The 13,663-nt window shown below is 57.3% G+C and overlaps 1 protein-coding gene across 1 annotated transcript in view; it reads left to right on the top strand.

The window, feature by feature from the left end:
• CUBN (cubilin) overlaps positions 1-13,663 on the top strand; it is a 260,630-nt gene that overhangs the window by 184,074 nt on the left and 62,893 nt on the right. The window contains exons 44-51 of the mRNA XM_037837374.1: positions 3,455-3,629; positions 4,513-4,691; positions 5,789-6,004; positions 6,418-6,558; positions 7,107-7,288; positions 10,427-10,598; positions 11,573-11,779; positions 12,918-13,067. Of these exons, the coding sequence (XP_037693302.1) occupies positions 3,455-3,629; positions 4,513-4,691; positions 5,789-6,004; positions 6,418-6,558; positions 7,107-7,288; positions 10,427-10,598; positions 11,573-11,779; positions 12,918-13,067 (1,422 nt within the window). The remainder of the gene's footprint in view (positions 1-3,454; positions 3,630-4,512; positions 4,692-5,788; positions 6,005-6,417; positions 6,559-7,106; positions 7,289-10,426; positions 10,599-11,572; positions 11,780-12,917; positions 13,068-13,663) is intronic.

The raw sequence follows: 13,663 nt of genomic DNA, 5'->3' as shown, positions 1-13,663 counted from the left end.
CAGCTCCAGCCCCCCCCAACTCTAACCCCCCCAGTTCCCACCCCCTAGCTCCCACTGCCACCAGCTCCCACCCCCCACCAGCCTGCCCACCGTGCCCCTCCATGCCACCCCAGTTCTCTGCCTTCATCCACATCTTTCCGGGAATAGCAGTTGACATCAGACTGACCTCGTTTTCCAACCATCCTCTCCTGAAACCTCCTAATGAAGGGCTGATGGCCGTTTCCACGCCCCTGTGCTGGATGCTCTTATTCTCACCCTGACTGGTTAGTTCATTAACGTTCAGACATTTGCAAAGCGCTGCACGCTGCGCAGTCTGCTGACTTCCGTCAGGGGTTCGCAGTTCAGTGGGGAGACATTGAGACCGTGGCCCCACTGGGGAAGCACCCAGCCAGGCTGTGGGTATCAAGGGGTCTCCCGGGGCAGGTGGGTGGACGGGGGTGACAATGGTGCGAGGTAATAAGCTGTGTTCATGGTTCCAAAGAACCTCTGCTGGGGCAGGGTGAAGAGGAGGCCGAGAGGGCGGCGGTGAGGTGGGCAAGGAAAGGGCTCAGGGTGCTGGCCTGAAGGAAACGGGGGCCCCCCGAGAGGTTTGACTCTGAAGCAGAGAGGCAGGATCAGAGGAGAGACGTCCGTCTGGGTGCAGACCAAAGGTGGGGGCCGGAGGGGGGATCCAGGAAGAAACGACCAGCCCCGAGCCCAGGGGGGGACACGGGACAGTGGATGAGCTCACTGGGGAGGTGTGGTAACTGTGGGCCCGTGGACGTGAAGGTCGGGGTGCACGAGGGGGCCTGGACGGCCGGGTTTGTGACCCATGCACTGGTTCATCCCGGACACCTAGAGCCCCACAGGTCAGCTCCCGAGCCAGCCTGGGGTAGAGCAGTGACAAGGAAAACCCCTCTCCTCCTGGAGCGTGAGTTCCCACTCAGTGAGGAATAAAGATGTATAGTCTGCCAAGTGGTAAGAAGCATCAGGGAGAAAAATAAAGTAGTGAAGGTGGATGAGTGTGGGTGGGAGGGGAGGTGATATGTCCCCCACTCACAGGACCCCTGGGTGGGAGCAGGCAGGTGAGCGAAGGTGGGTGGGAGCAGACGGGTGGGAGCGGGTGGGAGCAGGTGGGTGGGTGAGCGAAGGTGGGTGGGAGCAGACGGGTGGGAGCGGGTGGGAGCAGGTGGTTGGGTGAGAGAAGGTGGGTGGGAGCAGGTGGGTGGGAGCGGGTGGGAGCAGGTGGGTGGGTGAGAGAAGGTGGGTGGGAGCAGACGGGTGGGAGCGGGTGGGAGCAGGTGGGTGGGTGAGAGAAGGTGGGTGGGAGCAGGTGGGTGGGAGCGGGTGGGAGCAGGTGGGTGGGTGAGAGAAGGTGGGTGGGAGCAGACGGGTGGGAGCGGGTGGGAGCAGGTGGTTGGGTGAGAGAAGGTGGGTGGGAGCAGGTGGGTGGGAGCGGGTGGGAGCAGGTGGTTGGGTGAGAGAAGGTGGGAGCAGACGGGTGGGAGCAGGTGGGTGGGTGAGAGAAGGTGGGTGGGAGCAGGTGAGTGGGAGTGGGTGGGAGCAGGTGGGTGGGTGAGAGAAGGTGGGTGGGAGCAGGTGAGTGGGAGTGGGTGGGAGCAGGTGGGTGGGTGAGAGAAGGTGGGTGGGAGCAGGTGGGTGGGAGCGGGTGGGAGCAGGTGGGTGGGTGCAGGTAGGTGGGAGCAGACGGGTGGGAGCGGGTGGGAGCAGGTGGTTGGGTGAGAGAAGGTGGGTGGGAGCAGACGGGTGGGAGCGGGTGGGAGCAGGTGGGTGGGAGCAGGTGGGTGGGAGTGGTTGGGAGCAGGTGGTTGGGTGAGAGAAGGTGGGTGGGAGCAGACGGGTGGGAGCAGGTGTGTGGGTGCAGGTGGGTGGGAGCAGGTGGGTGGGTGGGAGCAGACGGGTGGGAGCAGGTGGGTGGGTGCAGGTGGTTGGGTGAGAGAAGGTGGGTGGGAGCAGACGGGTGGGAGCGGGTGGGAGCAGGTGGTTGGGTGAGAGAAGGTGGGTGGGAGCAGGTGGGTGGGAGTGGGTGGGAGCAGACGGGTGGGAGCAGGTGGGTGGGCGCAGGTGGGTGGGAGCAGGTGGGTGGGTGCAGGTGGGTGGCCGTGGGAGGAGGGGAGGTGATGCGTCCTCTGCTCACACCGGGTCCTAGAAGGTGAGAAGGTGGTTTGGGCCGGTTTGGACATGATCAGTTGAAATCTCTGAATTGCACCCACTGAAACGTCCTTGGCTTTTGGGGACGAGCGGGAGGTCAGAAGAGGGGCCCGGGGGGGATGTGTGGCTGGGAATCCTCGGCCGACTCCGGCAGTGCCTTCATCCAGGAAGCGTTTGGGGTGAGGAGGGGAAGGGCCTCCTGGGGTTCCTGGGGCTCCCCGCAGTGCCCGGGAAGCCCTGGGGAGGGAGGCGGGGGTCCGGAGGAGGGGGGGAAGGGGAGGAGAGCGAGGGCCTGGGGTCCCCGGAGCCAAGGCGGCCCGGAAGGAGGAAGCTGTGGCTGGAGCGTAGGTTAGAGGCTGTGAGGTGCTGGGCCCTGGGCAGGAGGCCCTGATGGGGCTGGCGAGGGGAGGGGGCGACAGAGGGGCCGAGGGTGCGGAAGGCGAGGGTAACTGACCTGAGCCTGGACATGTGGCGAGAGCAGGGGCAGCGGAGGGAGGGTGAGCAGGGGAAGGAGAGGGGCAGCAAGAAACGGCGCGGCCCGGAGGGCGTGTGGGCCCCTCAGACGCAGCAAGACGTGGCAGCAGAACGTGGGTGCCGGCAGGGGAGCCCCCGAGACACCGCAGTGGGCCTCCGTGCCCTCGGGCCTCCCTCGGAAGTGGAGCCGGGCCGCGAGCGGAGGGAGGGAGGGAGGCACGGGGCGGGCGCCGTCCATGGCAGTTCCTGGGGCGCCCATAGGAGAAGGAGCGGGGCTGGCTCGGGGTGCGGATGTTGGCTTCGGTCTCCAGGAATGCATTGCATTGACCCCGACCACGGAACTGGCATTTTGCGAGGGGAGTCCGAGAGAGACGGGGCAAGGAAGTTGAAGCCATCAGAAGGACTGGCAGTTGCAGTAAGAGTTGGCGGAGTTCAGCGTAATGCCAGAATCCAGGGTGTGCGCGTGGCGGCCGAACGGCAGCAGGCGGGTGTCACCTGTGTGGGCAGGTAGAGCTGGGCTCCCTCCTGCCTGCCTCCTTGCTGAGACCCCGAGGAAGTCGTCACGGCCAGCGTGGGTGCGCCTCCCGAAGGGCCCCGCACTGATGCATTCTGCTGCCGGCAGGCTGCCCCAGTCGTCCTGCAGGCGCCCGCTTACAGCAGGATTTCCGATCGGAGAGTGACACGCCTGGTAGTTCCCTCAGAAGCAGATTCAGGGTAGATTTGCTTAGTGACAGAATAGGGGGTCCAAGATGATGGGAATCGGCTTTGACTGGCCGCGGCAGGTGGCACCCTCAGTGCGGTGGGGTGATGTGACTGTGCTTCCCGACAGCCTGCGGGGGCAACATCTACGTGCACGACGCCGCGTCTGCCGGCTACGTGGCCTCCCCAAACCACCCTGACCACTACCCCCAGCACGCGGACTGCACCTGGGTCGTGTCCGCCCCGCCCGGGGAGCGCGTGAGGCTGCAGTTTGAAGACCAGTTCAGCATCGAGGAGACGCCCAAGTAGGTTACTTCATTCCCTTTCTCCTAGGCAGACTCACTGTTAGCTGACTGTCAGGTGCTGGAACCATTCCTCCCCCTCTTCTCACCAGCATATGCCACGGGGGCGTCGGGGACCCGGGAGAGGGCTGGGTGCCTCCAGCCAGCAGCCGAGCACATCGGGAGCCCAGGAGGCCCCACCGGCCCCTGCCCCGGCTCCTGCCCCACCCCGGCCCCTGCCGACACCGAGGGGCTGCTTGAGACCTGTCATCCGTCCCTCCTCCCCCAGGATAGAGCGTTCTGGGGCAGGAGCATCTGTCTGCCCCCTCACACTCAGCGTCACATGACGCAATACCTGCTCACCTGCTGCAAACCTGTGTCACGTGACACCAGCGTCTGACACGGGGGAGCCAGTCCAGGGTGGGCCCCCTTCCCGCCTCCCCGGGACCGGTGGGTGTGGATCTTCTGACGGACACAGGGATTCCGGCCGAGGCTGCCCGTGAGCCCGGCTCCGGGAGCCGCCAGCAGATCACTCACCCGTGTCGTGTGACATGGATCCAACCGTCAAGGCAAACAAAGAACCTTGGGGTTTTAAAATCCTAGGGGTTAATCTGAGGATGACTTTTACATTTGTAAAACTAATACAGAATACAGGAGGCAACTACATGTTCTTCAGCGGGGTACATGTAAAACCTCTTCTTGAGCTAATAACCGAAAAGTCTATTATTAGCAAAAACATTATGCGGCCTCCTGAAGTGACGCACAGCATAAACCGACACCGTCAGCGCCTGATGCTACAGAAGTGATGATTTAATGATGTCCTTAAGGAAAATTGGCAATGTCTTTTTTACCAAGATTGGTCAAAGAAATTGCCCTTATCGATAAAAGAATTTCTTCTCCGCCTTAGCTGCACGTCCAGTTTCCTCGAGCTGCGGGACGGCGCGGACCCGGAGGCGCCGGCTCTGGCGAGGCTGTGCGGGGCGTCCGTGCCCAGCCCCCAGCTGTCCTCGGGGGAGTCCCTGCACCTGAGGTTCCGCTCGGACGGCAGCCCCCCCCATGCGGGGTTCAGGGCCAAGTATTCCATAGGTAATGAGCCTCTCTGGGCAATGGGAGACTTACTAAAAATCACCCTCTTTATAAAGACGTCTTTCTCTGTGCCCAATTCTGAGGCCTAGTTTGATGCTAGAAATAGGTAAATAAGGACTAGAGTTGTTTAAAACCATACTCATTTCTCATTTTAAGTTTTTTCTTTGATTATTATAATAATATACTATGTTTCATGAACTTGAATATTTTGTATTTTTTCTAACTTGTTTGTGAAAAAACATACTCAGTTAAATCAAATTTTTGTTTCTCCCTCTTACTGTGAAATATGTATATTATTACCTGAAATAATAAAGCTACTTGTTTAATAACTACATTTAGAACAGTAGCTAGCACTTCTCTTCATTAGTAGAATAACTGAGCTTTATTCTTTATTCTCTGAGTCTCTAGGGCCAAACCAGCCACTGGAAAAACAGCTATGTCTCCCAGTGTTTATTTCTTTATTTTTATAACTAGCAATACATATGCACACTGATGATTCATTATGATATGGTCCATGAAGGCGTAGAATTTAGTGGCTGGTGGGTGTGATTTGGACACTACCCAAATTTATTTATTACAACAAAAACTAAGAAACTCTAATTGTGATGATATTTAACTGACACCACAGGTGTTTTGTGTACGGAGGGAAATTGTGTTTAATTGCGCATAATTAGTGTAGCTATTGCATGAAATGAAATGGTGAGTTTCAAGTCCCCGCGGCACCAGCTTCTGCAGTGAAACACGGAGTGGTAGCTGGACTGGAAGTGGCCTCACCGCCGGCCTCCCCTTCCCACTGAGCGAGGACCCTCCTGAGAACACCAGCCAGCACGGCACGGGCAGGTCCCACCCCAGCCCCCACAGGTGGTTCTCGAGGCGGAGCCCACCTGCGGTGCTCGGCCTTCTGCGGCGCTCGGCCTTCTGCGCCGGCCTTTCCTACCCTGGGACCGGCAGCTTTTTCCTCTCCACGGCTGAGTTCAGCTGAGGGGAGCACCGAGCAACCATTCTCAGAGTTTTAAAATCTCAGTTCACATTCCCTTGGCACCTGGAAGGTTCCAGACGTGCTGGCGACTCACAAAAGCAAACCGCTCCCCTTGCAGCCGCGTGTGGAGGAGTTGTGACTGGGCAGAGTGGGGTCATCGAGAGCGTAGGGTACCCGGCTCTACCCTATGGCGACGGCCTGCTGTGTGAGTGGCGCCTCCAGGGCCCCGCGGGCCACTACCTCACCATCCACTTCGACGGCTTTGACCTCCAGAATTCCTCTGGCTGCGAGAACAACTTTGTGGAGATCCAGGAGACACTCAGCCCTGGACCTGGTCAGTGAGCTGGGCCTGCCCCGTTTGGGTTTTCTTTCCATGCACACACACACACACACTCTCACACTCAGCCTCTAACGCTCCTGGACTCCAGGAAGGTCGGGCACATGTGGGCTCTCTTCCCTGGCCCCCCACGTCGAGCACAGTAATCCAGGGGCATCCCCAGGCGCGGGGAGGAGTGGGCAGCGTGTCCCGGCACTGAGGGTGGACCCTGCATTCCCCGTCTCAGGCCTGTGCCTGGACGCCTAACCCAGGGTTGCAGGGCTCCTTGTGGGCTTGAACCCGCTGTCTGCGTCTGTCCTGCTTTGCCCGAAGAGAGGGCCTCTTCCCCGGGGCAGGGCCTTGCCTCCCTGCCCCCCTGTGAGAGCGGAGCCCCCTGCCCACCCCGGCTGACTCTCGGCCCCGACTTGCAGGACGCATGCTGGGCAGGTTCTGTGGCAGCACCGTCCCTGCCCCCGTGGACACCACCAGCAACGTGGCTGTGGTCAGGTTCGTCACCGACGGCTCCCTGACGGCCTTGGGGTTCCGACTGCGCTTCGAATCCAGCCTCGAGGGTGAGTGTGGGGCTCACGGAGCCCCTGCCCTGGGTGGACGCTGCCCAGCACTGGTGTTGCAGGAGGAGGGAAGCGCGAGGCCTGCTTCTTGGACCTCCCGGTCAGTGGGGGGTGGGCTCTGGTCAGTGGTCACCCCGATAAATGGAGTGCCCAACAGCGATCAGCGCTACCAAGGAGGCCGGGCCTGAGACCCCGCATGGGAGAGCCAGGAAGCCGTACCATAGGCAAAAGCCGGGGGTAAACATCCCGTCTGAACCAACCGCACAACTGCTTCAGCCTTCAGCTCTTCTGGACTTCTGAGGTCACTGTGCTGCTTGCCCTTCGTCCTCCTTAGATAACGATGACAATTGAAATGCTGGCAGGGGCCACTGTCCACAGAGGCAAGGCCAGAAAGGAACACACACGTTCCCTGAGAGCCCATTGCACGGTGAAGATAAAAAAGGACGACAGTCCTGGCTAGGAGGAGGATTTTTTTAAAAGTACTTTAATGGGGGGCAGACAGCTCATCCTGACTTGGTTGGAATTGTCATGTTCTTCTTTCCCTCCAGAGTGTGGTGGGGATCTCCAGGGCCCCGTGGGAACATTCACGTCCCCCAACTACCCAAACCCGAACCCCCACGGCCGGGCCTGCGAGTGGAGGGTCGTGGTGCCGGAGGGGCAGCGGGTGACGCTGACTTTCACCCACCTGCGGCTGCCGGCGCATCCGTCCTGCGACGTGGAGCACATGGAGGTGAGTGTGCAGCCAGGGCCGCGGGCCCGTGGTGTGAGGTGTTCAGGGGCCCACGAGGCACAGACACAATCACAGTGACTGTGAGATCACCTTAAAAAGCAGCTCTGGGAGCCGTTGGCTGCCAGTGTGTCAGGCCTGTGCCCAGGACCGATTTTAGGAACGGAGAAGAGCCAAGCCCTCAGGGCAGCTGAGCGGGGCTGGGCCCAGCAGCGGGCACCCCACAGGCCTGAGCCTGTGAGGGTCCTCCTGCCTGACCACGTCCTCTGTCGGGGGCTGGGGCTGTGCGTGGGAGACCCAGGTGAAGAGAGCTGGGCCCGTGGGTGTGGAGTGCCCTGGGGGCTGCGGGGCGGCCGCGTGCACGCGTGCGCCTGTCAACAGTGGGGTGATGGACTGACCCCCACCCGCTCGCTGTCCACAGGCTCCGTTAGCTCAGGAACCGCAGTTCCCTGCTGTGCGGGCTCGGGTTCCAGCCCCGATGTCAGTTCTGGCTCTTCTCCCTCACTCGCCGCACTGCATCGCTCAGCAGCTCCCGCCAGGTCTCTAATGGGTGTGTGGCATCTCCCTCACACCGCCTGTGGGCACCTCACGGCCGCCAGCCGGCCCCACGGCCTCCCCTACCTCCGTTGGCTCCTCTCACCCAAGGGAGACCCCACCCCGGCCCCGGCCGGGCCCCCAGGCCCCCCAGCTCTGTCTTTTCTGGGTTCCCCTTTGCTCCCGGCGTGCAGCCAAGTCCCTGGAACTTGGCAGGGCGCTTCTTCGTGGCCCCGGCTCCGCGGTTCTCCCAGCGCCTGGCACCAGCAGACCAAGCGTGTCTGTATCTGGGGTCTGGCCATGGTCTGCTCCCTGCGCTGGGGTGGAGACCCTGAGGCCTGGTGCGAGACAGGGAATCCTAGACACCTGCTGAACAGTTGTGTCGGCACCACGCGTGTCCTCGTGAGAGAGCAGCTCGTGTTTCCACTTCGCCATCCCCTGCTGGGTAGAGACTTTCGGGGCAGGAAATGCCCCGTACCGTGCCCACCCTGAAAAGCAAGCTCGTGCAGGGTCTGAGACTGCAGGTTGTCTTTCATCAGATATTGAAAATTACGGAACCTACCAGGTCTCCCTTTATTTGAGAGCCAGGACATTTTGGACAAAGCTTGCTTATTTTAAAGGAACATGTTTTCCTACTATGGAATGCATATGTAAAGACAAGGAGGAAATAGAAAAATAAATTAACCACTCCCACTACACCATATTTTGATGCATTTTCTTACCTTTCCTTGGAGATGCGTAATTTTATGAAGTTTTATGATTACATGTGATATAAATACATTTGTCTACTCAGTCTTTTTCTAATCGTAAATATAATGGATGCTTATTTGAACAGTATTTGGAAATCCCCAAAAATAAAATATAAAAATATTTCCAATTCTATACACACAGTTACATGACTTGACATATATACTAACAATTGTTTTATCCTTGAAATTGTTTACATAGTTGATTCACATTGAGTGTAACGCTTCCTCGGCATCTGACCGGGGATGTTCACGTCCCACAGGGGCAGCGTAAAGAGGACACAGTCTCAAAAGCCAGTAGTGCAAGTTAGAGAAACGTCACAGACCGAGAGCCTGCTGTGTCCACCTCTCCCGACCCTGAAGCCCGGGTACCAGGGGCGCCCGCCTCCCCTCCGCTGGCTGCTTCCACGGGCACCTGCCGTCGTTTCTAGGTGCTGTCCCTGCCCTGCTCAGGCTGGATCTCTCGGTCTCGCGTGTCGTCTGTCGACAGCCCCGGCAGAGGCTGCTCTGCTCCCCCACCGTCCTTGTGTCACGGGTTCTGTTTAAGTTGGTGCTCCGTGTTCGCGTTACTGAGATTACATAAATGTCTCTCACAGCTGGGCCAGTTAGCGTACTGTGGTCATGTTCGCTTCTGTTTTTCTAGGAACTGGCGATTGCCATTTCCACATTTTGTTGGTTTTCTTTGCCTTCGTCTCTGACGCTTCTGCACCTGCCCCCCCCCCCCCGAGCTGTGCGGGCCCACCTGCATCGTCAGGCACCCCCACCTCCCCCTCATTTTCCATCCAAACCCTCCCTGGCTGACGGACGTTTCGGGGCGTCCCTTCGCATCAGATGGTGAGGTCCGTTGTGGTTTCGGACAATCGCTTTTGAGCCTGGCTGTGTTTCCCGCGCCCGGCTTCAGTGTGATTGAAGTTCTCGCTCTGTCCTTTGTGCGATGGTCTGTGCCTTGGAACAGCCGGGAGGATGGAGTCCCAGTTCTGTCCTCGAGCTCCGTGAGCGGCCGCCGCATGCTCTCCCCAGCCCCAGCGTCTCAGCCGGGAAGGCAGGATGGTCCTGTGCACCTGCGAGGGGCGAGCAGCCGGCGGGTCCCGGGAAAGGGCGGGACGGGGGCGCCTTGGGCCGGAAGCCCCCGCAGAGCCAGGCGTCACGAGCAAGTGACTTACCCACGCCCCCCTGGCGGCTCTCTGTGTCTGGGCTGAGGGAGTGTCTCTATTTGGGAAGCATTCAAGTCCGTTTTAGAAATAGGAATATCAATCAATCAGTCAATTATTCTTTAGTTTCGTCTTCTGGATCCTTCAGAACGTGGACACCAGGCATGCAAACACTCACCTGAGTTTCACGCACCAACGGAGTACTTTGCTAATTATTATGACTACGTGCGTCACCAGAGTTATTATGTAATATTCTGGAGTACAGTACTCTCAACATCAAAATTAGTCAGAGAATTGGTTTTCAGTCCATGAGTAATTAGGGGAGAACAGTTATATTTGTAATGAGATTGATTTCTAAACTCACCTGTCAAGGTGTCCTGGGTCTGTTGAGTTACTCTGTTCTCCGGCCGTCAGGTGAGGGGTGCCGCCGGCCACTGGTCTCTGTGAGGCACAGAAGACTTTCCGCTGACGTTAGGCCCCTTCCCAGGTGCAGGTGTGCAGCAGTTTCCATGTGTGCCCCATGGCAGGAGGGCACTGCAGCAGGGCTCTCACCTGGCTCGGGGCCCCGGGATGGGAGCCTGCACGGTTAGGGAATTCATTTTAGCCCAGGGTTCCTGGGAAGGCAGCAGGGCTGGACTGGGCAGATCACCTCCGAGGAGACGTCGGGAGCGTGGGCTGTGGGGCTAACGGCTAAACCATCTTTCCTACAGGTGTTCAACGGCCTCAGAAGCAGCTCGCCCCAGCTGGAGAAGCTGTGCAGCAGCGTGAATGTAAGCGACCGGGTAGAATCTTCAGGAAATACCATGAGGGTCACTTATTTCACTGATGGGTCCAGGCCCTACGGCGGCTTCACCGCTTCCTACCGTTCCAGTGAGGATGCAGGTGAGCCAGGAGGTCGCCACCCCTGAGTGGACGCCGGGCAGGGCCCAGGTGCCCACGGCGGCAGAGACGTCCACTTCCCCTCTCGTGATGGAAGCTACACCCAGGACCTTCCTCGCAGGACAGACACCACCAGACAGAAAAAGCTCCCTGGCTTCGGAAATAAAACTGCTGTTGTGTGTTAAAAACTTTAAAAAGCGCTGGCAGATGGGCTTCCAGCTCACCCCCAGGCAGGGCCGCCGTCCGCCATCCCACAAAGCCTCTCGGAGGGCACCTTACCCCAGAGGGTGGCTTGTTCAATCGGGGAGAGACTGGGTTTCATTGCGTTCGTCGTCCATCCGCACACACATTTCCAGGGAAAATTAGTGGGCAACACTTGCCTCCAATGGAGAGTATTTTAAATTCCAGCCAGGTGTGACCTCTAACTTCAGGTATCCCCCACTTTTGGGGTTGGTGCTATTATCTAAGGGTTTTGAAATTTAGGGATAGTGGAACTGAATATTAAACACAACTTCACGTTATTTTATTGGCACCAGGAGCATTCACCACCCCCTGGTTAAAAGGAGCCAACTGGTCGGCCCCGCGGTTATCAGTCTCTGACCCAGTTAAGCTCCTGGGTCCAGGGGAAGTTGCAGATCAGAGGCCACAGGGACCTTGTATTGGGTGTGCCTCTAAGTGAAACATCAAGGAATGAGGCCCATGGGGGAGGCCTTGCTGCCGGCCCCCACCTCAGTGACACGGAGAAGCTGCTCGCTCGCAGGGTCCCTGCCTCTGACCCTGTGACCCACCCTCTCCCCTGTTCGCAGGAGAAGACAGCCCCGCCCCTGGCCCCGCCCACCCCTGCCCCCCACCCAGCCCGGCTGGCTCTGTCTGGAAAAGCAAAGCAGAGCAGTGGTGTGGGAGGGGCTGGCCTGCGCCCCATAACCTCCCTCTTGCATGTGGAGACCCCCCTCCTCTGACGCCTTTTGTTTTCCTAGTGTGTGGCGGGACCCTCACAAGTTTCCCGGAAGGAAACTTCACTTCTCCTGGCTACGACGGAGTCAGCAATTACTCAAGAAACCTGAACTGTGAATGGACCCTCAGCAACCCCAACCGCGAGAATTCGTCCATTTACATTCGTTTTGAGGACTTCCAACTGGAGAGTCACCAAGACTGTCAGCTCGACGTCCTGGAGTTCCGAGGGGGTGAGTCCAGGGCAGGGACACTTCCCCAGTGTGCCCAGGGCCACCAGCGGGGCTAAAGTCACCCAGCCACAGGGTGCAGGTGCACAGTGCAGAACTCTTCCCAAAAGGACTTCCTTCAGACCTGGCCACGTGAGGTGGGTGGGTTTACAACCAGACCCTCAGACCCTCCACGAGACCCCCCCGGGGGTTCCTGCTGTCCGCTCTAATGAGCCTGGTGGGCCACCTCAACTACCCTCCCTGCAAGGCCCCTTCCCCAGACATGCCCCCGCCTCCCCAGCCAGAGCGGCCATCGTTTCCTGCGTTTGCAGGATCCACAAAGAGGCTGTGGAATTCTGCTCAGGCCTTGGAGGTCCAAAGGGGCTTCTCAGTGCACCCGATGGAGAAGCTCATGGATGCTATCTGGGGAGCTGTCCCCAAAGCTGTCAGTCCTTCCTTGTTTTCATGATAGAGAAGGATGGAGGGGTGCTTGGTGAAGCATCATCCTCTTACAGAAAATGCACCAGCTTTGCTCTCCCTCCACCTGGTCAAACTACAGACATAGAATAAAGCAGAACATCAGGCAGATGCAGCCTGCCCGCTGCCCCTCAGCCTTGGAGACATTGCTGAGGTCAGTAAGGATGGCTGTCAGAGGAGACAGAGAGCAGGCACCTGTAAATGCTAAGTCCCTGTGGAAAGAATCTTCCTAAAAATACTCGGTCCCAAGTCTCAAGGGCTTGGCCCCAGCACTGAAGATTCCCTTCCTTTTACTGATTCAAGGCAGTGAGGAAATCTTAAAAGTTTTAAGTAATGATCACTTTTTTCTTGGCGATGTATTTTGTCACTTTGGGTGTTATGTGTCTTATTGCCTAAAGATGGTGCATCTTGATTGAGTGTTCTTCAGACGTTCCATCTCTGATCAGATGTTTGACACCTTGTGAAAGCTCCAGCGGAATGAGGTGGCACCTGGGCTGGAGACACCCATTCCCTGTTGGGGAGGCACCTTCCTTGGCGTTGACAAAGGCAGGGGGATGTCTGTGAAAAGTCTGCAGCTGAACCAGAATCCAGATGTTTGCCAGTGGCACCGTGAAGGGCACTTTAGCGTCTGCTCCTCCTGGACTCATTGCATGCATTTCTCAAAAGCTGTAAACGTTTCGTTCAGGGGATGCCGACGGGCCGCTGATGTGGAAACTCTGTGGACACTCGCAGCCTGAGATGCCACTGGTCATACCTTACCCTCAGGTCTGGATCCACTTTGTCACCAATGGGCGCGTCGAGCATGTGGGATTCCATGCGGAGTTTTCCTTCACAGGTGAGATGTGTGATTAGACAGGTGGGCGGGCAAAAGTAGACAAAAGTCCATTTTATACTTAAATAGAAATAGACATAGAGCTGTTAACTTCTTCCATAAAGATTTCATGTATGTATTGTCAGATATGTTTCTAGATTGCTATTAGTTTTATAGCTAACACCGATAAGACTTTCTAAATTACATTTTCTAACTGGTTGTTACTGTTGGCTAGGAATTTCTTTTTTATATTTATACACTGACCTCTAGTTCAGAGGGTCTGCTGCATTCTCATTAGTCTTCATATTTTTTCTGAAGGTTCTCTTTAGTTTTTCTATGTGGACAGTCCTATAGTTTGTGAACAATAGTACTTTTTACTCTCCAGTCTCATTCATTTTTGTTGTCTTATTCCATTGGCTAATACTACCATAATACTGAACAGAAGGAATGACAGCATTTTGTTTTGACCTTACAAAAATGCCTATGGCATTTCATTCTTAAATATATTGGTTGCTCTTAGGTTTTCAATAAACAATCTTTATCAGATTCAAGAAATTTCATTTGATTCTTAATATACAAAAAGCTTATTTTTTAATCATAGGTGAGTATTAGATTTTATC

This window comes from Choloepus didactylus, chromosome 5 (genome assembly GCF_015220235.1).
Source record: "Choloepus didactylus isolate mChoDid1 chromosome 5, mChoDid1.pri, whole genome shotgun sequence".
Taxonomy (NCBI): domain Eukaryota; kingdom Metazoa; phylum Chordata; class Mammalia; order Pilosa; family Megalonychidae; genus Choloepus; species Choloepus didactylus.
The sequence above is the reverse complement of the archived record's forward strand: the minus strand, read 5'-3'. Positions and strand labels throughout refer to the sequence as shown.